The 26,211-nt window shown below is 37.4% G+C and overlaps 1 protein-coding gene across 15 annotated transcripts in view; it reads left to right on the plus strand.

The window, feature by feature from the left end:
- GAPVD1 (GTPase activating protein and VPS9 domains 1) overlaps window positions 1–26,211 on the plus strand; it is a 73,338-nt gene that overhangs the window by 20,741 nt on the left and 26,386 nt on the right. For 8 of the 15 annotated variants that reach the window (XM_082403225.1, XM_082403227.1, XM_082403226.1 and 5 more), the window contains exons 2-13: window positions 4,993–5,210; window positions 6,008–6,851; window positions 8,385–8,471; window positions 10,449–10,583; window positions 10,730–10,919; window positions 14,916–15,076; window positions 17,321–17,450; window positions 18,549–18,674; window positions 20,637–20,810; window positions 22,683–22,823; window positions 23,876–24,010; window positions 24,474–24,593. In XM_082403225.1, the coding sequence (XP_082259351.1) occupies window positions 5,026–5,210; window positions 6,008–6,851; window positions 8,385–8,471; window positions 10,449–10,583; window positions 10,730–10,919; window positions 14,916–15,076; window positions 17,321–17,450; window positions 18,549–18,674; window positions 20,637–20,810; window positions 22,683–22,823; window positions 23,876–24,010; window positions 24,474–24,593 (2,428 nt within the window). In that variant the 5' untranslated portion in view covers window positions 4,993–5,025. Of the gene's footprint in view, window positions 1–4,691; window positions 4,719–4,992; window positions 5,211–6,007; window positions 6,852–8,384; window positions 8,472–10,448; window positions 10,584–10,729; window positions 10,920–13,374; window positions 13,456–14,915; window positions 15,077–17,320; window positions 17,451–18,548; window positions 18,675–20,636; window positions 20,811–22,682; window positions 22,824–23,875; window positions 24,011–24,473; window positions 24,594–26,211 lie in introns of those variants that run through there. The other 7 variants (XM_082403231.1, XM_082403224.1, XM_082403235.1 and 4 more) reach the window with 5 other exon arrangements.

Genomic DNA, 26,211 nt, shown 5'->3' on the forward strand with positions numbered 1-26,211 from the left:
CACGGCACGTGGGATCTTCCCGGACCAGGGATCGAACCCGTGACCCCTGCATTGGCAGGTGGATTCTTAACTGCTGTGCCATTAGGAAAGTCCAGTCCCAGTTTCTTAACACTGGCTTCTGTGTACCTTCGGTCTCTGTGGCCTTATCTCATTATACATTTCCTCCCCTACCCCCAGCCTCACTCTTAACACACACAACACGTGCCCCCAGACTGTAGCAAGCCATGTGTAGTTCTCTGAATATACTGTGTCACACACTTCTGTGCCTTTGCTTGATTGGCTGCCTGTATCTGGAAGTCTACCCCTACCCATTATCCTCTTTATGTCTGGCAAATACTTATCCCCCACCCCCCATACTTGTCTTTTAAGACTAGGCACAGGTACCTAACTCCTCAGTCATTCCTTCTCTTTTGTCTGTACTCTACGTTGTACAGCCTTCATTCAGCCATAGTATTATACCCATAACATTTTGGGGCAGCCATCTGCTTGCGTGTCTGCCTTGTTCTATTAGATTAGGAAGTCCTTGAGGGCACATACTAGATTTTATCCTTTTTTTGTATCCCTAGTACCTAATATGTTTCTCATGCCAGGCACAAAATAAATGTAGATACTGTGTCCACATTTTATGGATGAAAAAACCCCTGAGGTTCAGAGAATATGCATTATATACCCAAGGTAACAGAACTAATTAATGAAGCATACAGATCTTTTTTTTAAAGATTTTTTGATGTGGACCATTTTTAAAGTCTTTCTTGAATTTGTTACAGTATTACTTCTGTTTTATGTTTTGGGGTTTTGGCTGTGAGGCATGTGGGATCTTAGCTCCCTGACCAGGGATCGAACCTGCACCCCCTGCCCTGGACCACCAGGGAAGTCCCCAAAGCATACAGATCTTTAAGAGCCCATTTCAGTACTATTTTCATTAACTGTAATGTTTCTCATAGTTACAGCCATTTGTTCAGTGATTCTGTTCTTAGTCTGTGGATTTAGAGCCCCCTAGAGGGTGTTAGAATTCCCTCATGGAAGTCTGCAAAGTCATACGTGTTTTCTTTAGGCTGAGTTAATAAGATTATATATGTATGTATGGCACCAATTTTTTTGAATGTACCCAGATGCTTTTGTGAGTTAATAGTGAATCATCTTGGTGAAGTAGACATATTTAAACCTTTTGAGAGGAAAGCACTCTGAGGGTTTTAATACAGGAGACTTGGAATAATAGCTTTGTATAGTTTGCTAGGGAATTGATAAGGTACAAGAAAGTTTTTAAAGCAGTTAAATTCAAGTTAGATGATAATATCTGAGACTTTTCTAGTCATCAGTAGTTCATTAAAATAAAAGAAAAAATTTTAATTTCTGAAATCAAACTTAATTAAAAATTGTTGAATCTATTTCTTTAAATAAGGTGGCTTTAAATATATTTCCATCTGCTACCATAATGTTTAACTCTTTTTTTTAGTCTTAGCACCAAAAATATTTATTTCATATATATGAACATATTTTCATTGGATCTGTAAACATATTGAGAGTTCTGTGAGCTAGGTTGTCACCTCTTTCAGAATCTGAATTCACTACAAATTGTATTTTATCAATTCCAAATAAATCCATTATGAATCTGATTGGCTGGGACAACTTTCTTTTTTCTAGCTTTATTGAACTATAATTGACATATAACATTGTGTAAGTTTGTCATATAATGATGATTTGGTACACATACATTGCAAAATGTTTACCACAGTAAGGTTAGTTAACACATCCTTCACCTCATGTAATTACCATTTTCTTGTTACTATGGTGAGAACATTTAAAGCTTTACTCTCATAGCAGCTTTTAAGTATATAATCATGTTTAATTCTTTTTAAAAAATTTTTATTGAAGTATAGTTGATTTACAATGTTGTGTTTAATTTCTGCTGTACAGCAAAGTGACTCAGTTATACATACATGTATCCTTTTTCATATTCTTTTCCATTATGGTTTATCACAGGATATTGAATATAGTTCCCTGTGCTATACAGTAGGACCTTGTTTATCCATCCTATACGTAATAGTTTGCATCTGCTAATCCCAAACTCCCAGTCCTTTCCTTCCCCACCCCTAATGTTTAATTCTTAATGAGAAGTATTTTTCTAACTTAATGACTGCTGCCTCGGCACAATGTTGTATTCTGCTATTTGGCCCACAAGAGCTTCTGTTGCTGAGATAAAATGTTCGTGGGTCTGGCAGGCATTCTAGCTTCAAGGGTATAGCTTAAATAATAATGCTTTAAAATATGTGTGCTATTTTTATCAGTTTGTTTAGCTACTAGATAAAGAATTGTGTGATTTCATTCATTCCTTTGGCAAATACTTATTCAACTCCTGCTCTGAACCAAGCCCTCTCCTCAGCCCTGAAATTAAAGCAGTAAGTCGACAAAACAGACAAATCTTGGCCTTGGCAGCCCTTGCCTTTCAGTGGGGGAGCCATACTCTAAGCATGATGAACATGCATGTAACAACAACGCATGCTGGGTTGGGGCAAGTGCTTTAAAAAAAAAAAAAAAAGGCCAGAAGAGGGAATAGGAAGTGATGTTTTGTGTTTTAGAATGATTTGTCTCAGAAAGCCTTTCTGAATAGACATTTGAGCAGAGACCTGAATGAAGTAAAGGCACCAGCCTTGCATAGGCATCTGGAGGAATAGCCTTCCGGAGAGAGGGTTCAGCAAATGCAGAGGCTTTGAGGAAGGGGCATGCTTGATCTGTTCAAGAGGAGGCCAGCGTGTCTGGAGCTGTGTGAGCAGGAGTTAGAATGGCAGGAGATGAGGTTGGAGGAATAGCAGGGTTAAATCATGTGGGACTTTCAGATTTCATTCTAAGTGTAAAATAAGCCTTTGGACAGCTTCTAGTGGGGGAATAAAGTGGTCTGACTTAAATTTAAAGGATGTTCTATGCTATGTAGAGACTCCAGTAGTACAAGAAATGAAGCAGGAGTTCAGTTAGGAAGTAGTGGTTAGAGACCTTTGGGTGAGAGATGATGATGGAGGTGGTGAGATGTGTTTTGAAGAAAGAGTCAACAGGCTATGTTGATTGATTGCAGTGTGAAAGAGAGCAGGCAAGGAAAGTCCAGTGTTGATAAATAGACACGGGACTTTTTTTTTTTTTTTTTTTTTGTAATTGACAAGGAAATTTAGTTATTTCTGAGATATACATTTTAAAGTAATAACTAGAATTATGACTTATAACATTATACCAGAACATATAAGATTTTTAGAAATTTCATGTAATGTCTGAAACATTTATATTAACATATTTCCATACAAATAACCCAAAGCAAGTTTAGTATTAGTTGTTTTTTTGTTTGTTTGATTTTTTTTTTATACTGCAGGTTCTTATTAGTCATCAATTTCATACACATCAGTGTATACATGTCAATCCCAATCGCCCAATTCAGCACACCACCATCCCCACCCCACCATGGTTTTCCCCCCTTGGTGTCCACACATTTGTTGTCTGCATCTGTGTCTCAACTACTGCCCTGCAAACTGGTTCATCTGTACCATTTTTCTAGGTTCCACATACATGTGTTAATAAACGATATTTGTTTTTCTCTTTCTGACTTACTTCACTCTGTATGACAGTCTTTAGATCCGTCCACGTCTCAACAAATGACTCAATTTTGTTCCTTTTTATGGCTGAGTAATATTCCATTGTATATATGTACCACATCGTCTTTATCCATTCGTCTGTCGATGGGCATTTAGGTTGCTTCCATGACCTGGCTATTGTAAATAGTGCTGCAGTGAACATTGTGGTGCATGTGTCTTTTTGAATTATGGTTTTCTCTGGGTATATGCCCAGTAGTGGGATTGCTGGGTCACATGGTAATTCTATTTGTAGTTTTTTAAGGAACCTCCATACTGTTCTCCACAGTGGCTGTATCAATTTACATTCCCACCAACAGTGCAAGAGGGTTCCCTTTTCTCCACACCCACTCCAGCATTTGTTGTTTGTAGATTTTCTGATGATGCCCATTCTAACTGGTGTGAGGTGATACCTCATTGTAGTTTTGATTTGCATTTCTCTAATAATTAGTGATGTTGAGCAGCTTTTCATGTGCTTCTTGGCTATCTGTATGTCTTCTTTGGAGAAATGTCTATTTAGGTCTTCTGCCCATTTTTTGATTGGGTTGTTTGTTTCTTTAATATTGAGCTGCATGAGCTCTTTATATATTTTGGAGATTAATCCTTTGTCCGTTGATTCGTTTGCAAATATTTTCTCCCATTCTGAGGGTTGTCTTTTCCGTCTTGTTTATGGTTTCCTTTGCTGTGCAAAAGCTTTGAAGTTTCATTAAGTCCCATTTGTTTATTTTTGTTTTTATTTCCATTACTCTAGCAGGTGGATCAAAAAAGGTCTTGCTGTGATTTATGTCAAAGAGTGTTCTTCCTATGTTTTCCTCTAAGAGTTTTATAATGTCTGGTCTTACATTTAGGTCTCTAATCCACTTTGAGTTTATTTTTGTGTATGGTGTTAGGGAGTGTTATAATTTCATTCTTTTACACGTAGCTGTCCAGTTTTCCCAGCACCACTTATTGAAGAGACTGTCTTTTCTCCATTATATATCTTTGCCTCCTTTGTCATAGATTAGTTGACCATAGGTACGTGGGTTTATCTTCGGGCTTTCTATCTTGTTCCATTGATCTATGTTTCTGTTTTTGTAGACACCGGACTTGAAGGATACATGCAAGGTATTTACAGTGGCTGCCTCTGAGCACTGGCCTTATTAAGAGCTTTTCTCTTTTTCTTCTTCTTTTTTTTTTTTTTTTGCTTATCTGTATTTATCAGTTTTTCTGTACTGAACCTGTAATGCTTCTGTTGTAAAATATATATATAGATAGATTATTTTAAAACTAGAGCTAACCATGATACTAAATGTAGCCTAATATTTAATGTGTTCTCCTACTCCCTTTGATTTTTGGAAAACAATTTAAGTGACATAAAAATTTTTTCTTTTTACTCTAGTGATCAGCCTTTGTACCTTCTCCATATTTGAAGATGGTGAAGCTAGATATTCATACTTTGGCCCATCACCTCAAGCAGGAACGCTTATATGTAAACTCTGAGAAACAGCTCATTCAGAGGCTCAATGCAGATGTACTTAAGACAGCTGAAAAGTTGTATCGTACAGCATGGATCGCTAAGCAACAGAGAATTAATTTGGATCGGCTTATTATAACCAGGTAAAGAGAAGGTTTTGAGGTCTTAAATGTTATGAACCACTATAATTCTGCTTATAGCAGTTAATAACTGCTAACTGCAAATAAACAAATCTATTTCCAACAAAGTGCATGGTTTAAGATATTTTAAATCAGCATCTCAATGGTGAGTCTTTGCTTATTTTGCTTAATTAACCTATTAACCTAAGCACAGTTGTAGAGAATTATAACTTAAGCATTAATATTTTATACCATACCAGTTAATTTTGTATCTTGGCACTATATAACATTTTATTATTGTAGAGAGTAAATTATCTTGTGTTCTGCTTTTCTCCTAATATTATTTAATATATACATTTTCATGTTTTGCTATTGTATATCTACTTTTCAGTTTTAGAAACCTCATTTTTCACTGTGTTAATACCTTATTGTTCTGTTGTTCCAAGAAGCAGTTTTTAAGTCTAGAAATAGTGGTGCTGTGGTATACTGTCGAGAAAAGAAGCCAGACATAGACGAGTACATACTGTATGAGTCCATGTATATGAAGTTCAAAAAGAGGCAGGACTGATCTTCAATGATAGAAGTCAGAATAATGGTTATTTCTCAGTACTCTTCATTGAACCTGACTTAATATGAAGAATTTGTCCTACTTTTTGGTTTTGACTTTCTTTACACATTTAGATGCTGGTGGTCTAAAAGATTTTAGCAATTCTGAGTGACCTCATTGCCATGACCATCATCAACTCACATTTCCATGTTTTAGTATGGTATATTATTATTGTTGTTAATTTTATTATTTTGCTTGTTTGCTTGTTTTTTAGTGCTGAAGCTTCCCCTGCTGAATGTTGCCAACATGCCAAGATTTTGGAAGATACACAGTTTGTTGATGGGTATAAGCAGTTGGGATTTCAGGAGACTGCTTATGGAGAATTCTTAAGTCGATTAAGGGAAAATCCTCGTCTTATTGCCTCCTCTTTGGTTGCCGGAGAGAAACTTAATCAGGAGAACACACAAAGTGTTATTTACACAGTTTTTACCTCTCTCTATGGCAACTGCATTATGCAAGAAGATGAAAGCTACCTCCTTCAGGTGTTGAGATACTTGATTGAATTTGAACTTAAAGAAAGTGACAACCCCAGGCGACTTTTGAGGAGAGGAACTTGTGCCTTCAGCATCTTATTTAAACTTTTTTCTGAAGGACTGTTTTCTGCCAAACTTTTCCTCACAGCAACTTTACATGAGCCAATCATGCAGCTGCTTGTTGAAGATGAGGATCACCTGGAAACAGATCCAAACAAGCTAATTGAGAGGTTCTCCCCATCTCAACAGGAAAAACTCTTTGGAGAGAAAGGCTCAGATAGATTCAGGCAGAAGGTTCAAGAGATGGTGGATTCCAACGAGGCCAAACTAGTGGCTTTGGTGAACAAATTTATTGGTTATCTCAAACAGAACACATACTGCTTTCCACATAGTTTGAGATGGATTGTGTCACAGATGTACAAAACTCTCTCCTGTGTAGATAGACTGGAAGTTGGGGAGGTCAGAGCAATGTGTACTGACCTCCTGTTGGCCTGCTTCATTTGTCCTGCGGTTGTCAATCCAGAGCAGTATGGAATAATTTCTGATGCTCCTATTAACGAGGTGGCAAGATTTAATCTGATGCAGGTATGCTTTTGCTAGGCATTCAGCTTAGAGTCAGTTGATGGGGCAGTGGGAGTGCGAACAGAAAATATGATGACATTATTCATATATTCTTACCATTCCTTTTCCCCAAACTGTCCTAAATATTTGCTTCTTACATTGTGTTGGTTTTTAAATGGAGTCCTCATACACTTGAATGTATAGTTGAATTTAATTTTCTAGAACAAGCCCTTACCCCTTTCCCATGATTTCAAAATCCAGAATGACTGAAAATTGAGTGTCTTTTATACTTCATTTGGTAACAAAACCTAACCTGAACTAACATGAGGCTATTTATAATTGTTAGTTATTCCATTTCATGTTCATGAGTATTCATGTTTTGCTGCAGGAATGTCAATGTATCTGATTATAGGAAGCCAGCCTAAATACTGGACATGTTACATGTATGCAGTAACCAACCTTTCTAAAATCTCCAAATTTTGAAATCTGAAACTCCTCTGGACCTAAAAGTTTCAGAAAGAGGATTTTTGGATCTATGTTAGTGCTTTTTTCCCTAATCATCTGAACTACTGAAATCGTGTTATTATTTCTTAAGGGATTCTTTTAATTATATCTTATCCCCAGAAATACTGTGAGGAAGAGACAGAGTTTATTTGGAATAGAATATGTCTTGTCTTTGGATGATTTTTTTTTAATGATAAGCTTTTTTTTCATGATCAGTTCTATCATATTGGGGTGTTTAGAAATTAACTATATAGGCATCCCTGAAATAAAAATTTTTTATCATCTCTGAAACACTAAATTTATTCTTATGATAATGTTGTTATAGTTTTATTTTTGTCATTCCATTGGAGGTTGAATCACATCTTTTCAAAATGAGTAAAAGGCGGGATTGTCCTAGGTATGAAGATGATGCTGTATGATAATAAGTTTCAGCAAAGTGTCTTTAGAGAGAGTGGAGTAACAGTTCACTTTTGGCAGTAAAGAACTGGCTCTGTGAATTAATATTTACTTTCAAAACAGCTTATGTTCTGAAGGAATTCTTTGCTTTTAAGTATAGAAAAAAAATTTACCTTGAGTACTTTATGAACTATAGGGAAAAGTACTTAATAATAACTTGAGATAGTTTGAGTCAGCTTTTACAAATTAATTAAATTTCTAAACACATGAAAAGTACAGCAGCAGAAACAAAGGTGTGTACCTTCATTTCCTAATGTTGTAGTAATGTGCATTAAAGACAAAGCAAAATTTCCTACTTATTCTTTATAACTCAATCTAAATGTAATAAAATATAGTAAAAGCTGACATAGACAAGATGCACATTTTATTTGTTATCCTATTTTGTATGCCTGGTCAGGTGGTGTGAATATTCTTTTTTTTTTTTTTTGAATTTTATTTTATTTATTTTGTTTATACAGCAGGTTCTTATTAGTTATCCCTTTAGTGTGTTAATATTCCTATGAAATAGATTTATAGAATGGAATGGAAGTGCTTTCACAGTGAGGACTGTGTAAGTGTCTACAGCCTATGTCTTCCCACCTCTGCTCTGGGTTGCAGGTTGGCCGCCTTTTGCAGCAGTTAGCAATGACTGGCTCCGAAGAGGGAGATCCCCGGACAAAGAGCAGCCTTGGAAAATTTGACAAAGTAAGAGTGAATACTATGTCGTGTGAAGTACTGTTGATAGAAAGTTCTGCTAAAGTATTAGTGAACCTAACTATTCTCCTTATTAAATCTTGTCCCTAGGTGATGTGTAAATTAAATACTCTTTTCAATTACCCTTGGTTTGGCTATAGAGGATACAGTGTTGGATCAGCAGCATTTAAAGGAAGATGTCATCTGTATAGCAGATTCACTTTGCTGTACAGCAGAAGCTAACAAAGCATTGTAAAGCAACTATACTCCAATAAAAATTAATTAAGAAAATAAAGGAAGGTGTCATCAAAGATTACTAATTCTCAAAAAATATATATATAAACACCAATTATACTTCAATTAAAAAAAAAAGATTACTAATTCTCACTTATAGAAATGTTGAGGAGATGCCATTGTAATGAGAGCCAAAGAGCTATTAAGATTATTTTTAAAAGTTTGATTTAGGGCCTTCCCTGGTGGTGCAGTGGTTAAGAATCCACCTGCCAATACAGGGGACATGGGTTCGAGCCCTGGTCCGAGAAGATCCCACATGCTGCGGAGCAACTAAGCCCATGCACCACAACTACTGAGCCTGCGCTCTAGAGCCCATGTGCCACAACTACTGAAGCCCGCGCGCCTGGAGCCTATGCTCCACAACAGGGGAAGCCACCGCAATGAGAAGCCCGTGCACTGCAATGAAGAGTAGCCCCCGCTCACCACAACTAGAGAAAGCCTGCGTGCAGCAACAAAGACCCAACGTAGCCAAAAAATAAATAAAATAAAAAAAAAAACAAAAACGTTTGATTTAAAAAAATTGTCACTAAATCAAGTCTGTGAATATATGAATCAGCAATAAATGTATAATTTTAAGTGTATTTCATAAGTTAACATAGCATTGTTCAGTTGGTATAACTAAATAAAAATTTAAGGGACTTCCCTGGTGGTCGGTGGTTAAGACTCCACGCTCCCAATGCAGAGGGCGTGGGTTCGATCCCTGGTGGGGGAACTAGATGCTGCATGCCACAACTAAAGATGTCACGTGCTGCAGCTAAAAGATCCCACACGCCACAGTGAAGATTCCGTGTGCTGCAACTAAAGACCCAGCACAGCCAAATAAATAAATAAATAAATATTTTAAAAAATAAAAAAAATTTAATTTATCATACTTTGAGTAGGCTGTACATTCAACGTAAAATTCAAAGGTTAGATAGTGAAGTTTCCCTTCCACCTCTGATCTCTAACCTTCATTTCCTCCCTAAATGTTCTTCATGTTATCAATCTTTTGTGTGTCCTTCAAGATGTCTGTATGTATACAAGCAAATTCCTAATATATTTTCCTAATTGCGAATGGTAGGACTGTGTGCACTGTCTGCCTCATGTTTGTTTCATATACCAGAATATCTTGGAGATTATTTTATATCAGTTCATAGAGAGTTTAATTTTTTTAAATGTTAGGTTTAATATAATTTTCAAGAAGAAAAACTTTCTACATGCTTGTCCACCTCAATCAGAAATTTTGTTCCCTTTATTTATTTTTAATAAATTTATTTATTTATTTATTTATTTATTTTTGGCTGCATTGGGTCTTGGTTGCTGCACGCAGGCTTTCTCTAGTTGCGGCGAGCGGGGGCTACTCTTCATTGCGGTGCGCGGGCTTCTCATTGTGGTGGCTTCTCTTGTTGCGGAGCATGGGCTCTAGGCACATGGGCTTCAGTAGTTGTGGCGCGTGGGCTCAGTAGTTGTGGCTTGCGGACTCTAGAGCGGAGGCTCAGTAGTTGTGGTGCACGGGCTTAGTTGCTCCACGGCATGTGGGATCTTCTCGGACCAGGGCTCGAACCCATGTCCCCTGCCTGCATTGGCAGGTGGATTCTTAACCACTGTGCCACCAGGGCAGGTGGATTCTTAACCACTGCGCCACCAGGGAAGTCCCTGTTCCCTTACTTTAAAGGGGAAGTATTTCACTGTGATTTTTTTCTCCTGTTTGAACAGAGCTGTGTTGCTGCTTTCCTTGATGTGGTGATTGGAGGCCGTGCAGTGGAGACCCCGCCAATGTCCTCCGTTAATCTTCTGGAAGGGTTGAGCAGAACTGTAGTTTATATAACCTACAGTCAGCTTATTACTCTGGTAATGGCTTCATTCTTTAATAGGACTTTCTCAAAAGTCATTTATCTGAACATGGGCAGAGTCATAGATGAGTACATTGTGTGAGAAATATATATTGTGTTTGAAAAATTGATTTCATAAGCTACATGTCCTTTTACTTTTGCCAGGTGAATTTTATGAAGAGTGTGATGTCTGGAGATCAACTGAGAGAAGATAGAATGGCTCTTGACAATTTATTGGCAAACCTACCCCAGGCAAAGCCAGGAAAAAGCAGCAGTTTGGAAATGACTCCCTACAGTACTCCTCAGCTGTCTCCAGCAACCACTCCAGCAAATAAAAAGAATCGATTGCCTATAGGTAAAGAGAATTTCTCATATTGAGGCTTTCCTTTAAATTTAATATTTCTTTCTTAGCCTTTGTTATTGCTTAGCATTTGGGAATATAGTTTTAAATAATTTGGAGAAGTTCTTCTCTTCATTTTTACTGGTGGTAATTCAATTTTTTTTTGGCTGCCTTGGGTCTTTGTTGCTGCGTGAGGGCTTTCTCTAGTTGCGGCGAGTGGGGGCTACTCTTCAATGCGGTGGCTTCTCTTGTTGTGGAGCACGGGCTCTAGGTGCGTGGGCTTCAGTAGTTGTGGTATGCAGGCTCAATAGTTGTGGCTCGCGGGCTCTAGAGCGCAGGCTCAGTAGTTGTGGCGCATGAGCTTAGTTACTCCACGGCATGTGGGATCTTCCTGGACCAGGGATCGAACCCGTGTCCCCTGCATTGGCAGGTGATTCTTAACCACTGCGCCACCAGGGAAGCCCAGGCTTTAGCTTTATCTAGACATACTTGTCATAATTAGTTGGAATCATGCCACTTACAATATACTTTGTTTACTGTAAGTCATCATTTGAATTATGTAGCCCTGTTCTTTCCACAGAGTTCTAAATAATATAATAAAATTATTTTAGAAATTTCTATCAGTAAAGTTGAAAATATATAGTTATTATTTTTTCATTATTATTATTTATATATTTATATATTTATTTATTTATTTATGGCTGTGTTGGGTCTTCGTTTCTGTGCGAGGGCTTTCTCCAGTTGCGGCAAGTGGGGGTCACCCTTCATCGCGGTGCGCGGGCCTCTCACTCTCGCGGCCTCTCTTGTTGCGGAGCACAGGCTCCAGACGCGCAGGCTCAGTAATTGTGGCTCACGGGCCCAGTGGCTGTACGGCATGTGGGATCTTCCCAGACCAGGGCTCGAACCCGTGTCCCCTGCATTGGCAGGCAGATTCTCAACCACTGCGCCACCAGGGAAGCCCCTTTTCATTATTATTAATAGCCAGTCTTTTATTGACTGAGTTAAGATCTTTGTTATTTTATAAAATAAGGCAAAACTTCTGTTTTGTCAATTTTAAGAAATAGGTTTAATTAAGCCTTATTTCCTTAGTAAACATTTATCCATAATAAATCTATATAATCTGTAATAATATCTATATAAATCCACAAACAAATTAAGCATATGTATACTATGTACCAGGCACAGGGTAAGCATTTTCTAAATGTTCTTTCACATTTAATTCATGCAGAAAATCGACACAAAAAGTGGTCTGATCACTGTCCTGCAGGCGGGGCACTGTGTTCAACACTGGTGATACAAAGACCCTTAAGTCATGCCCTTACACTTAGGTTAGTTGCTGATAGTCCAGTTGGGGAGAATGAGAAGAGACCAGTACCCTTCAGTGTACTGAGTGTCTGATGGAGATAAGCATAGAGGGTTATGGGGACACCTAACTCAGCGGTGTGGTGATGCTGTCAGGAGAAGATCCGGGAGCAGGTGAAGGCTGCGCTTTCTCTTGGAGGATGAATGGAAGTTAGACAAAGTAAACAAGACACAGAGAGAGTGTTTAGACCAAGGGAGCAGAGTATTTTAGTGCCAACTTTTTAACGGTCATGAGGAGCTCAGCAGCAGTTAGTGGGCATGAATAGTTATTATATTTTATACATCCTGAAGAATGGGATTTCATTTTTAAACTCCCAGGAGCTGATTTGTTAAGAATTGTCAGTTTCTTAAAATTAATCTACCTTACTTTTAACATAATATGGAATAATATTATCAACAGGAATGTGGCATCATATTCTTCAAGTCTTTGGCTTTCATCATCTCAAAACGTCAATTTTCAGAATTAAAAATAGAAAAACAAAAAGAAACTTGACATTCAATGATTTTTAATATTATAGGCTATTAGCACTTTTTTTTTTTTTTTTTAAATTATTATTATTTATTTTTTTTTATTTTTGGCTGTGTTGGGTCTTCGTTTCTGTGCGAGGGCTTTCTCTAGTTGTGGCAGGCGGGGGCCACTCTTCATCGCGGTGCGCGGGGCTCTCACTGTCGTGGCCTCTCTTGTTGCGGAGCACAGGCTCCAGACGCGCAGGCTCAGTAATTGTGGCTCACGGGCCCAGTTGCTCCGCGGCATGTGGGATCTTCCCAGACCAGGGCTCGAACCCGTGTCCCCTGCACTGGCAGGCGGATTCTCAACCACTGCGCCACCAGGGAAGCCCCAAGCACTTTTTTAACATGAAGAAATAAATGACTTTTGGAAAAACCAGAGATTTTTTTTTTCCATGATTCACTCGTGTTCTTTTGTTTCTTTTCATCCAGAGTGTCATTCATTAAATAAGAGTATAATGGAAAGTAAATTTCAGATGTTTGCCCAGTATTATTTTGTATAGTCATGTGACCTGGTCATTGAACTTATTTCATATTTTTAAAAATGTGTCCATTATTCAGAGGGTTGATTTTCTTTCTGTTTAATGCTTTCGCAACCCAGGACAACAGTTCGCAGCCATAACTGCCTGGGGTTCCTTAGCCACCAATCTTACTGCTCATATTACTCTAGTAACCCCTTTTGGTGGGTAATAGGCTGTTCCTTTTCTTATGTAACTTCTATTTAAGAAATAGTTTATGAAATTTTGCTCCATGTGCATGTTGCTTTTGCTTTATGTAAATTGGTACATGAATTTTGATTAATTGCATTTTTATAAATTATAAAGTTTGTTCCTTAAGATTCACGTAGTTGTTCATAAAGTTGAAGTTAAGTTTACAATTCAAGAGAAGACAGTGAGGGTCAGCAAAGAAAGGTGTAAGTGAACCTGTTTTAGACTTTTGGAAGTTGATGTGTGCCTTGAGTTTTGAAAGTAAGAGTGATTGATGAACTGATCTACAGCATTGTGGAGAGAACATGATTGTTTATAGTTCTGTCTTCAAGTAGGTCAGCTTTCACCGAAACTGAAGTTGAAAGACTTTTATTATAATTGAGTGTTTGTGCTTCATGTCTGCACTTTTATTTGCCCTGAAAGAGTATCTATTTAGTATTCTGGATGTATTGAATCTTATTGTCCTCTGACAAAAACCTGACACTTATCACAGAGGACTAAAGTTCATAGAGAAATTGTCACAAGCTATCTAAATCTTTCAGTTTCCAAAAGTTCTTGTAAGGGAATTCCCTGGCCGTCCAGTGGTTGGGACTCCGTGCTTTCACTACCGAGGGCCCGGGTTCGACCCTTGTTGGGGAACTAAGATCCCACAGGCCGCTCAGTGCAGCCAAAAAACAAAACAGACAGACAAACACAAAAACCCACCAAAAACAAAAGTTCTTGTAAGATCTATAGGATGGATTACTTTAGAAAAAGGTATTACTTATTTACTTATAAGTAGGGGAAAAACACCCCCAAGTAATTAGATCCTTCATTAATTTAGAATGTTCCCATAAAGCAGAAAGGAAACTTATATTCAAACAAAGAGAACTCTTCTGCATCTTTAGGAAGAGGTTAATACATTTCAGGAAAAACTGTGTTTTCAAAAACTGATTCTGGTTTTGTCAGCAGTTGCCAACGTGTATAACTTTTTATGGCTATCAGATTTCTATATGAAATTTTCTAATGCTTTTAAGTTTAGTTATTAGTATGGGAGACCTGTGGCAGTTAAATCATTTTGTAGGAGAAATAGTTGAAGATATTATACCTTGAAAAGATAAGGAATAAAGTAATGCTTTTCTTGTCACTCCCAAGTCTTAAATTGATTGGGACGTGTTTGCTGTTCTGCAGGTGAAAACTGTGTGTCACTCCCTGCCAGGTGAACATGGTTCATTGTTTCTGTTGATCAGTTTTGAAGGAGAATTTGTATTAGTCATTAGTAGAGTAGCTGGGAAATATGCGTTGTTTTTTCTTTTTTAATTCATATTCTCACCACTCTTTTTTTGTGCATGTGCAAATGTTCTACATTAATAGAAAATATATTTTTGTATTAATGTGCCATTTTCTTCATTTTGTCTTTTTCTGTAAATTATCTTACTTGAAATTTTTTTATTAGCAACTCGGAGCAGAAGCCGCACCAATGTTCTAATGGACTTACATATGGACCATGAAGGATCAGCTCAAGAAACCATCCAGGAAGTGCAGCCAGAAGAGGTGTTGGTCATTTCCTTAGGAACAGGTCCCCAGCTTACTCCAGGGATGATGTCAGAAAATGAGGTATGACTGTATTGTTACACTTAACTTGTCGCTATTACTGTTAAGAACTTCAGATTCTTTTCTTCTCAGTAAAGGTCACTTGCTTCTATAAATCAGTATACATTTACCAAATATTTTTCATTATCTTCAGTGGGTCTGCCATGATACCCCATCAAATGCTCAACTCCCTATGAACAGTTCTGGAGGTCCTTCACATTAATAAACCTGTGGCACTGTAGTTGGTAACCAGATCCATACCAAAAGGAGTTTTCCTAATAGTAGTAGAAGAGGCAGGAAGCCAGGAAGTTGTGTTATGGAAATTGAGGAGACTTCTACAGTGACCTGTAGGAAATATTTTATGTTTCTTTTCTTTTTAATGATATAGTAGTGGTATTCCTGCTTTAAAGAGCCAAACAGTATTTAGAAATAATTTCTGTTCTTTGGCTGGTTGGGAAGAAATGGAAGAGATAATTGAAAGGAAAACTAAGTAAAATATTTTAAGGAAATGGGGTTGGGGATATGAGAATCAGTTTTAAGATATTTGTAAACAGAAGAGCTTGGGACAGAAGCAAGAGGAAAGAAGTTTTGACTCTAAACATAGGAGCCTCTTCTCATAGATTGTGACCTCTTGAGAAAGAAGCATTTTCTTACCTTCAGCAGTGCCTGCTTATTATTCAACAAAGCCTATTCCTGGCCTGGGAAGAAGGGACCAGTTATAGTGGTTGATACAGTGAAGATGGTGATTGATTAAGCGGCGTGACTTGTAGGAAAGAGGACCATCAAAATCCACAACCCTGTCCCCCCACACACATTCAAAGTGAATAAGCTGGCAAAAACTGTCAGAATCAGCTTTTTAGGAACTCTAGAATGTAATAAACTTGTGGCAACCAGGAGACTGCTTAATGAGGAAAAGAACTGCTGTGTTTCAGTAAGAGAGTCTGTGGCATTTTACTCCCCCTGTTACCGTCCCCCGACCCCCACCCCAGTGGCAGCCTTGAAGACAGCCGCCAGCATTCCTGTGCAGGGAAATATCTAGACTGTGGTATGATCCTTTTTGTTTTCGTTAATTCATACCACTCTTGAGGCCTTTAGATGGATTTTTCCTGAAGATTCATTGCACATTGCTCACTCTGATGAGTGTGAAGGTTCAAGTTATCTTAAAAATACAAAATGTAAAATCTTTATGTCTGCATTTAATTTCAAGCAAATAGGGAAAAGATTCTATTTTAAAATGACCTTTTAAAAGCATCACATGAGTAAATATATAGAGCCATTAGAAAACCTTTAATTTACTTACTTAAATGCGGAGTCAAAACAGCACCTTAAGGGTTTGTTTTTGGTTTTTTTTGGCTTTGTGTTGTTTTTTCCTTTTAATTGAGGACACTGTTCTTCACATTCCAGCAGCAGCCTAGGAACCCAGTGGCTGTGAGTTCAAGTTCCAGGTGTGCTTAATACATGCTGTGACATCCAGCAAAGCACTCAGTTCTTCATTAAGTTGGAGATACACATACAGAGCTGAGTTATGAGGTTTGTGGGGAGTGAGAAGTAATTGTTATTTGGAAATCATCTAACAGATAGAAAGCTCTGTAAAAAGGCAATCCGCTCTAAGCTAGATGTGGCATAGAAGTCATACTTCGGCTTCTGGTATGGACTTTGTGGCTGTGTGTATGGTGATCAAGTGGAGGTTCTAACTAGGCTGATTAATTCTGGTGCCTACAGAATAATTTGTTTACACGTTTTTTTCCTATTAATTAGTTTATTAACTTTTAGAAAAATGCACACAAAATTAATAGGTCACTTTACTGTGCCAAATGCACATAATGTGCATCTTTTTATTTAATCCTCAACAACTCCATGGCATATATACTGTTACTATCACCATTTTATAGATGAAGAAGATGAGGCTCAGAGAGCTTAAAAAACTTATCCAAGTTTACATAGTTGGCCCATGGCAGAACTGGGAGGACCAGACTGCTGAGTCTGAAGCATCCGACTCCTGCAATCCTAATCATTGCTCATCAGTGTCCAATTGCCTGTTCAGTTGCTGAAACTGGTAGGGTGATGGAAAGACATAGGTTCAGTTCTTCTAACTGGTACACTTTTATCCCAGGGATACTTAAAAACTTGATTGGAGCCCTATAAATGGGTTTTCAGTTAAAAATGATAATTTAATATTAAGATGAACTTAAATATGCATTTGCCATGGTTTGTTTTCTTATCAGTAATCTCTCAGTTGTGATAAACTAATGGCATTTTATTTTTCAGGTCCTAAACATGCAGCTTTCAGATGGAGGACAAGGAGATGTCCCTGTCGATGAAAACAAACTCCACGGTAAACCTGATAAAACCTTGCGCTTTTCCCTCTGCAGTGATAATCTGGAAGGAATATCTGAAGGTGAAGGGTTACTTCATTCAAGGAGTTGTGTGATTCAAGTAATATTTTGTTTTGTGTTCTTTAAAGGAGCCTTAAATATTACAATTATGCCACCTGTGCCTCTCACTGAGGAGAGTAATGAAGTTTTCCTCTAATGATCTTGAACAGTTGGCTGTAAAGATTGTTTCTTTGAATAAAATTGAGATTGCACGAGACCTTTGGTCACATAAAATGGAGACGATCTAAGTCTGCATTGAGACTTGAATAATACCAAGTTTTATTTCACTAGTATTAACATATACCAAAGCTTGTAGAGCTCCTTTAGAGGGATATAATGCATGTCTAAATGGAAAAAAATGGACTCACTAGTATTTCAGGGTGTTGTGTATACTGCTAATGTTTTAATGAAGCAGAAAGATACAATGGAAGTAGGATAGGAATAAAAAAGAAAATTAAAAGGCAAGATTGTAAAGTGAGAATATGTTACTCCATGTGCTAGGACAAGCTTTTTTAATGAAAAAGTTTCAATTTGACTAACATTTTAAAATAAACATAAATGGTAATAACTTTTCCTTTATTTCTCACTTTTGAAAACATAAGTAGTGTACATTCATTCTAGAAAATGAAGGAAAAATTGAACCATCTGTGACCTTACCATTCTATTAATAACAGTTAACATTTTGGTTTTTTTATAGCAAAATTAGTCTTACGCTGTTTTGTAACCTTTTTTTGTTTAACAATATAACAGTAACATTTCCCTTTGTAATTTAGCATTCTTAAATAACATGGTTTTTAATGGCTATTTTCTTTAACTTCAAATGGGCATTTATCATAATTTATTTAAACATTCTTCTGTGATTACACATGTAGATTGCTTTCACTTTTCAGACATTGTAAGAAGCACTGCAACAAGCGACCTTAGGTGAATTTTTGATTAGTTCCTTAGGATAAGTTTCTTAAAGCAGAATTTCTGGCTTAAAGGGCGTGTTTATTTATAGGGTGTAACAGCATTAAAAGCACTTTAATCAGTCTTTTTAGTCTCTTATCAAGGCATGAAAAATTACATGGTGGCTCATGACTGTCAAAAAAAGCTCACTCACAGTATAAATGTTTCTCTAGGTCCTTCAAATCGTTCTAATTCAGTATCCTCACTAGACCTGGAAGGGGAATCTGTTTCAGAACTTGGAGCAGGACCTTCTGGGAGTAATGGAGTTGAAGCTCTACAGCTGTTAGAGCATGAGCAAGGTAAAGTGAGGTTGAATTCAGCTGTTCAAGCAGCAAAGAATTTACCTGGTTGCAGAATAAACAATCTGTTTCCATGTAAGTTGGCTGTGTTCAGTTGGTTATGTAATTAATGACCATTAAACTTGCATTTACTCATAGTTCCTTCAGTTCTTAAAAATGTGTTTAGTTGGCAATTCCCTGGCGGTCCAGTGGTTAGGACTCAGCAGTTTCACTGCGGTGGCCCAGATTCAGTCCCTGGTTGGGGAACCAAGATCCTGCAAGCCTCGCGGCTCGGCCAAAAAAAAAAAAAAAAAAATGTGTTTAGTTGCTAAGTGGATTATTCAGGCTAAAATTACATAGAATAATTAAAATGAATTGCTTGAATTCTGTAATATTTGGTATTTCAATTCTGTAATATTAAATTTTTAAGGGATACTAAGATAAATACTCAGAGCTCAAGGAACTTAGAATAGGGAGAGAATGGTACACAAATGATTAAAATTATCATGAAAGTGCTTTGGCAGTTCTGAGTGAGAAGTACATGTGGTTGAAAGTGTAGGGAAAAGCTTATTGGGAGAAAATAATAACCTCAAAGCCTGGCTGGCATTGCATTGGCTGAAACTAGAGATATTCTAGGTGAAGAAATAGTAGTATCAGCGAGTCAGGGAGGTGGGAAACCATAGTACTTACTCAGGAACTGTCAAGTAGGGTGAGGTAAGGACGAAAAGTAGGTGGATCCCTTTTGTGCTTTAGGAAGATTGATATGAAAAAGTCCTTTGGATTTGTTCATTTAAAGATCAGTGGTGGCTTTCACAGGAATGTTGGGGGCAGATGCCCTCAACTGGATTTGAGGCAGTGACTTTAGTGTGTGTAAAAATCACCTGGGGAGTTAGAGGGAAAAAAAAGGCACTTCCCATGTCTCATTTCTAGAAATCCTGGATCAGTCTGTTTTTGGAAAGGAAAAGAGTATTGCCAATTGGGTTTTGTGTGGGGTGAATGAAAGTAATGCTGTGTTTTTACTGGATCAGTTTGTCACTGTATTATTTAGGATTAAAATTTCTGCAGATAACGGAAACCTAAAATTGTACTAGCTTAAGGTAGGACGAATATCGCCTCTTTAACAAGCCCTCTAGGTGATTCTGCTGTGGGTGCTTGGCAGCCTGCACTCGTGAAGTACTAGGCTAAGAAGTGAGTGGGGACTTCCCCGGTGGTCCAGTGGTTAAGGCTTCGCGTTTTTTGTTTTTTTGTTTTTTTTTTGGTATGGGTTTATCTGTTAATTATTGCCACAATAATGCTACGTAACAAACCACCCCAAAACGTGGTGCCTTAAAACAGTAAACATTTATTTTTGCTCTCAAGTCTGTGGGTCAGCCAGGTGGTGGTTCTGATTTGCACCGGGCTCATTCATGCATCTCTCATCATCAGTGGTTGAGTAGGGAGCTCTGCTAATCTTAGCTGGGGGTCCGTTGGTCACTGGGGAGCTGGCTCATCTAGGATGACCTTTGCTTTGTTCCATGTGGTTCCTCATCCTCCAGCAGACTGGTTTCATCTTGTCCTCATGAGAGAACCAAGGATGAGAGAGAGCAGAGGTTTCTAAGGTCTCTCTTGAGGCCTAACCTCACACCTGGCACACTTCCTCCTTACCTTTTGGACAAAGCAAGGAGCCAGGCCTGTGCAAATTCAGAGAAAGGGGAATATATCCCAATTCTTGACCAAAGTCACACTCTAGAGGACAGGGAGACAACTGATTGCATGGATGGCCCCAGTTAATTTACTGGAAGGGGGAGGACATATGCAGAGCTCAATTCAGAGAGGGAAAGAGTACATCCGTGAGGGAATAATTCAGTGTTTTAGTACTATGTGCTGAGTGTTAATGTTAAAATATGTAACTTGAAGTTCAAAGACAAAAAGGTCTTTAAAGTTGATATAAAAAAATGATAGCTGTGCTACCATTTTTTAAGTGCTTAATTTTGTTTTTGATAGCTACAACCCAGGATAATCTCGATGATAAGCTAAGGAAGTTTGAAATTCGTGACATGATGGGACTGACAGATGATAGGGATATATCAGAAACAGTGAGTGAGACGTGGAGTACAGATGTCTTGGGAAGTGATTTTGACCCTAACATTGATGAAGATCGCTTGCAAGAAATCGCAGGTAACTGCTATTTAATGTCCCTGAAGATTGCTGTTTATTCGTATCCACCCACCCCTCATGGGAGAGAACTTCAGTGCTCTGACAAACATGGTGTGTATGTTAGCAGTAACTGGGAAACTGAGGTAATTGTATGTGACAAGGCATTTGTGTATTTCTTTTTTCTTTATTTAAATATAGGTACTATTTTCCCCTGTCTACATTTAAGTGCCCCTCCCCCTGCAAAAAAGAAAAAACAGTCTTTTGAATCAACTTCTTGGCAATTCTTGTTTGCAGGGCATAGTATATGCGTTCTTAGTCTATGATTAGCATATTCTTCTTTTGAGACTAAACACCTTGCCTTAACATGAAAATTCTTACAGGTTATAGCCATAAAATCTTTCAGAATAATATGATACTGAGATTCTCTAAAAACCGAATTTACTTCTGGAAGGTTTAATTCAGTTCCAAAGAATGACCAGTTTTTTCTTTTTTTTTTTTATATCAAGTTTATCGAGATACAATTTACATATGTTAAAAGTTACCCTTTCTAGGATATTGTTCTGTCTGTTCTGAAAGATTCATACAGTCTTGTAATCACCATCTTTATTTTCTTTTTAAATCATGGAACATTTCAAACAAATATAAGAGAGAACAGTATAATGAACACCATGTACCCATCACTCAGCTTCAACAATTACACATACATACATGGCCAGTTTTGTTTCATCTCTTCTCCCACCTTGTTATCCCCTCCCCCAATTATGTAATCACAGGTTAATCAGGCAGGTTCCAGACATTATTTTATTTGTAATTATTTCACGATGCATCTTTATTTTCTAAATTTTTAAATTTAATTTTTATTTTATATTGGAGTATAGTTGATTTATATTTATTTAGTACAGTGTTGTCTTAGTTTCAGGTGTATAGCAAAGCGATTCAGTTATACATATATCCATTCTTTTTCAGATTTGTTCCCCATATAGGTTATTACAGAGCACTGAGCAGAGTTTCCTCTGCTGTACAGTAGGTCCCTGTTGACCATCTATTCCATATATGGCAGTGTGCATATGCCAATCCCAAACTCCTAATTTATCCCTCCCCCCATCTTTCCCCCTTGGTAACCATGACGTATCTTTAAAAGGTACCTTTTACCAGTTTTTCCAAAGGTTCTTCATCTACTGAAATAAAATTGTTCTTTTATTAGGTTTAATCAGAAGTAGTGGAGCATTCTGAACTTGAGTATTTTTAACACAGGTGTACAATAATGTTTAATCTTTCTATTTGTATTTTTAAGTAGTGTAAATAGATTTCTCAATTGGTTTTGCATTATTTTGTTCCAGATGTCAAAGTACAATAGTATTTTTCCTGGCAGTGAGCTGTATTTGGGCAATAAGCTGTATTTGCAGTTGAATGAGTGCTGCAGAGGAGATGTGTGTTTTCCTGCAAATATATTTTATTGCTCTGAATATGTGGCTGATGTGGCAGAAGAAAACATATTTGGCCAGTATAACTTTCTATGGTTAAATGTCTCTGTTTGAGTGTTTTTAATCCCTAAAGGACTATAAATATTAGAGAGATGTTAGGGACATGTAGAATTTGCTAAAAAACCAAGGTGAAAGCTAGTTGAAATGACTTGTCCTAATGATCTGTGTTTTCTCGATGGAGACTAAGGTGAACAGTAGGAAACTGATGAAAAGGAGCTTGTGTTATTGTGACCAAAGTGGGAAATTTATGTTTTTAGTGGTGTTATTGATTGAAATTACTCTTTCCTTGTCTTCTTTCTTGTGAGTAGAGTAGAGAGATTTTGTTAGCTTAGTGTTTGGCTTTTTTCCATCATCACTGCTCTTTCCCTGAGGACATTTGTTAACCCTTTACTCCCCACTGGTTATACAGGTGCAGCAGCAGAGAACATGTTAGGCAGTTTACTGTGCCTGCCAGGTTCAGGGTCAGTGCTTCTTGACCCCTGCACTGGTTCTACCATATCAGAGACAACAAGCGAAGCTTGGAGTGTAGAGGTATTGCCAAGTGACTCAGGTTAGTATGCTGTCATTGTTTGCTTTTTGATTTGCACAGAAATTTTAAATGTAAGGTATCCTAATTTCTGTATTATGTACATTTTGTCAGATATACATTTGACAAGTATGAGGCCATCACATTGCTAAGAATTTCAAATGGAAAATTAGGGTATTTTCTGTCCATCAAGAAAAAAATGCAGTGTTGGATGGCATAGGCTAAGATGGCAGGTGCTTTCTGACTCTGTTCACTTATCTTGGAAGCAATCGTTAGTAACGCATCAGGATTCTATGTGGGACATTGAGTTCAGTATCTCCCACTAACTTAACACAACCACTCTGAGCGGTTGGATGCCTGGTACGCATGTTTAGGTTTGGAGAACTTGACCCAAAGACACCTAATGTATTTTTGAAATGCATTGACATTGAGGCTCTGGAATCCTGAGAATTATTTTGTGCAAGATTATTATAAACATATATAAAGTATTTTGTACTTTCTCTTATGTATTGCATTTCTGCTTTTTTTCTGATTATGAATATAAATCCTTGTCTTCAACTAAATGTCAACTACCAGAATGCAAATATAAGTAACTATATATCTGAATTACCTTCTTTTTGATCACTTGGCTCAAGAATAATGAAACAATCTTGATATGTGTTTTTTAATGTTACCACATTCAGACATGCTAACCTTTACATAAGGAGACAGTAGGATTAGCTCAGTATTGAACATCCATAGGAGTTATTTTTTAGAAAGTGGTTGATTTAATGCTGAGCTGTTCTGTATTCTCTCGTTTAGTTTACTTGTTAACCAATAGAATACTCTATGAGATTAGTGATCTGGAAGCAGAGTTTTCATCTGTGCACAGTGAACTGGCACATGTAGGATGAAAATCACAACCTAGACCTCTTTAACACTTCATCTAACTAACTTTGCTAACTGGCCCAGACTTAAAAGTCTATTTACACTGATTTCATTCATGCCCTGGTAGCTTTTTTCTTCTGGGTTGCAAAAGCTGAAACTGTGATGTGCTAGTAGAATCACTAATGTGATACCTCACTTTTTCTGTTTAGAGGCCCCAGATCTAAAGCAGGAGGAGCGACTACAAGAACTGGAGAGCTGTTCAGGACTGGGTAGCACATCTGATGATACGGATGTCAGGGAGGTCAGTTCCCGCCCCAGCACACCAGGCCTCAGTGTTGTGTCGGGTATGTCTGGCTTGTTTTAAGGAATAAGGATTTGAAGGTGTGTTCCCACCTCCCCATTTATAAAGTTGATAGCAAAGAGATGTATTTTATTTAAGATATGAGTAATTTCCAGGAAACAGTTATTTCTGTGGGACCTGACATCTATGAGAAGTTAATGTGTGCCGTTATAGAGCCTGTCAAAGTAGTTGACAAATGGTCTGTGTGTGTTCCCTCTATAACTCTATCTGTTCTTGGTAGCCTCTGCTACTGTATTTAGACATCGCATGATAATTCTGATTATGTTGTACAAATCAAGGTAAATATATTTAAGCAATTGTACAATAAGGGATATAATACCAAACAACTCACATGTAAAGAACTGAGACACAAAAAATGTGAGAATATATACATTTCTCCAAAATTCATATACTTTTTATGTGGTTATTTTGTTCTTGCTGTTTATTTTTTACCATTTTTTTTAAAGGCATAAGTGCAACCTCTGAGGATATTCCCAATAAGATTGAAGACCTGAGATCTGAGTGCAGCTCTGATTTTGGGGGTAAAGATTCTGTCACTAGTCCAGACATGGATGAAGCAACTCATGGTAAGAAGGGGAAGTGAGAATGACTTTTAGAAATGATCACATCCATGGCTGAAACTGGCAGCCTTTAACACATTGCTGGTGATGGTATCAACTGTTGCAGCACTTCAGGGTGTAGTTTGGCAATATGTGTGTAAGGCCTTAAAATAAGGTTCACATGCTAAATTTGGTTCAGTTAGCCCACTTTAGGAATCAGTCATAAGGAAACAGTTCATGTATGGAGAAAGTCTTATGCACAAAGATGTTCTTCATAATATTTATATTGGCAGAAAATTAGAACCAACCTAAGAACTGAAAAATAGAATGGCTAAGTGAATTTTGATGTAACCACTTATTAGAACTTATACAGCTATTTTTTAAATGCTTTAAAGAATATGAAATAACTTGGAGAAATACCCAGAACATAATACCACTTGGAAATTTTATTTTTAAAGAATTTTATATATAAGATAATAAAATGTTAAAAAACCTATCCTAAAGAAAGCACTGAGAAGAAGTACCAGAGTGCTAGTAAGTAGTGGTTTTATATATTGGGTACTGGGTTTGAAGTACTTTATTTGTTTTGTTTTTTACATTTTTGTTTATTCTAAACCAAAGTTTTTTATCCTCAACACTATGGACATTTTGGGCCAGGTAACTCTTTGTTGTGGGGGCCTGTCCTGTGCATTGTAGACTGTCGAGCAGCATCTCTGGCCTCTGTCAGAAGCACACCATCCCCCTCCCTCTCGTGCAGTGATGAAAACTAAAAATGTCCCCAGACATTGTCAAAGTATCCCTTAGGGGGCAAAATAGCCCCAGCTGAGAACCACTGTTCTAAACCAGCAGTTTTCAAGTGTAGTGTCCATGGACCACTGAGGGCCCTTAAGACATTTCTGGGGGCTGGGGAGGTATGAGGGCAAAACTGTTTTCACAATAATAAAAGGTAATTGTCCCTTCTACCATATTGACGTTGCAAAGGTGGGTAAATTTGCTGAGGCCTTAGCATGAAGCAAGGCAGTGGCACCAGACAAGACTAGCGGTCACTGTATTCTTCTCTCACAGTTTAAAAAAAAAAAAATTTTTACTTATGAATGTCTTTGATGAAGCGGTAGAAATTATTTAATGCTATATCTCAACCCTTGAGTACACATCTATCTAATATTGTGAAGGAATAGGAAGTACCCCTAACGCATTTCTGCTGCATTCTGAAATACGATGAAGTGTCTCAAGGAAAAGCACTTATATGATTGAGTTGAGAGCTAACTAAGTAGCTGTTTTTTTTTCTTGTTTGTTTTTCATGAAACACCATTTTTACTTGAAAGAATGACAAACTGTAGTTATTCATGCTTGGATATTTGGCAGGCATTTCTTGAAAATTAACAAAATGAGCCTGTCATTTCAAGGAAAACAATTGACAGGACAGAGTTTGTTACCAATGATAAAATCCAAGCTTTCAGATAAAAATTAGAATTTTGGAAAACTCGTGTCTACCTCCACGAGCTTGACAGCTTCCTGCTATTTAAAAACTTTTCTGGTGAGATTGGTGGTGATATCAAGAATGTCATTTTTTTTGATGTTATGTGATGAAATGTGTCAATATTTGGAAGATCTGCATATCTAATTGAACCAGTATTTTCCAGAT

Source organism: Balaenoptera borealis (genome assembly GCF_965194805.1).
Source record: "Balaenoptera borealis genome assembly, chromosome: 8".
Taxonomy (NCBI): domain Eukaryota; kingdom Metazoa; phylum Chordata; class Mammalia; order Artiodactyla; family Balaenopteridae; genus Balaenoptera; species Balaenoptera borealis.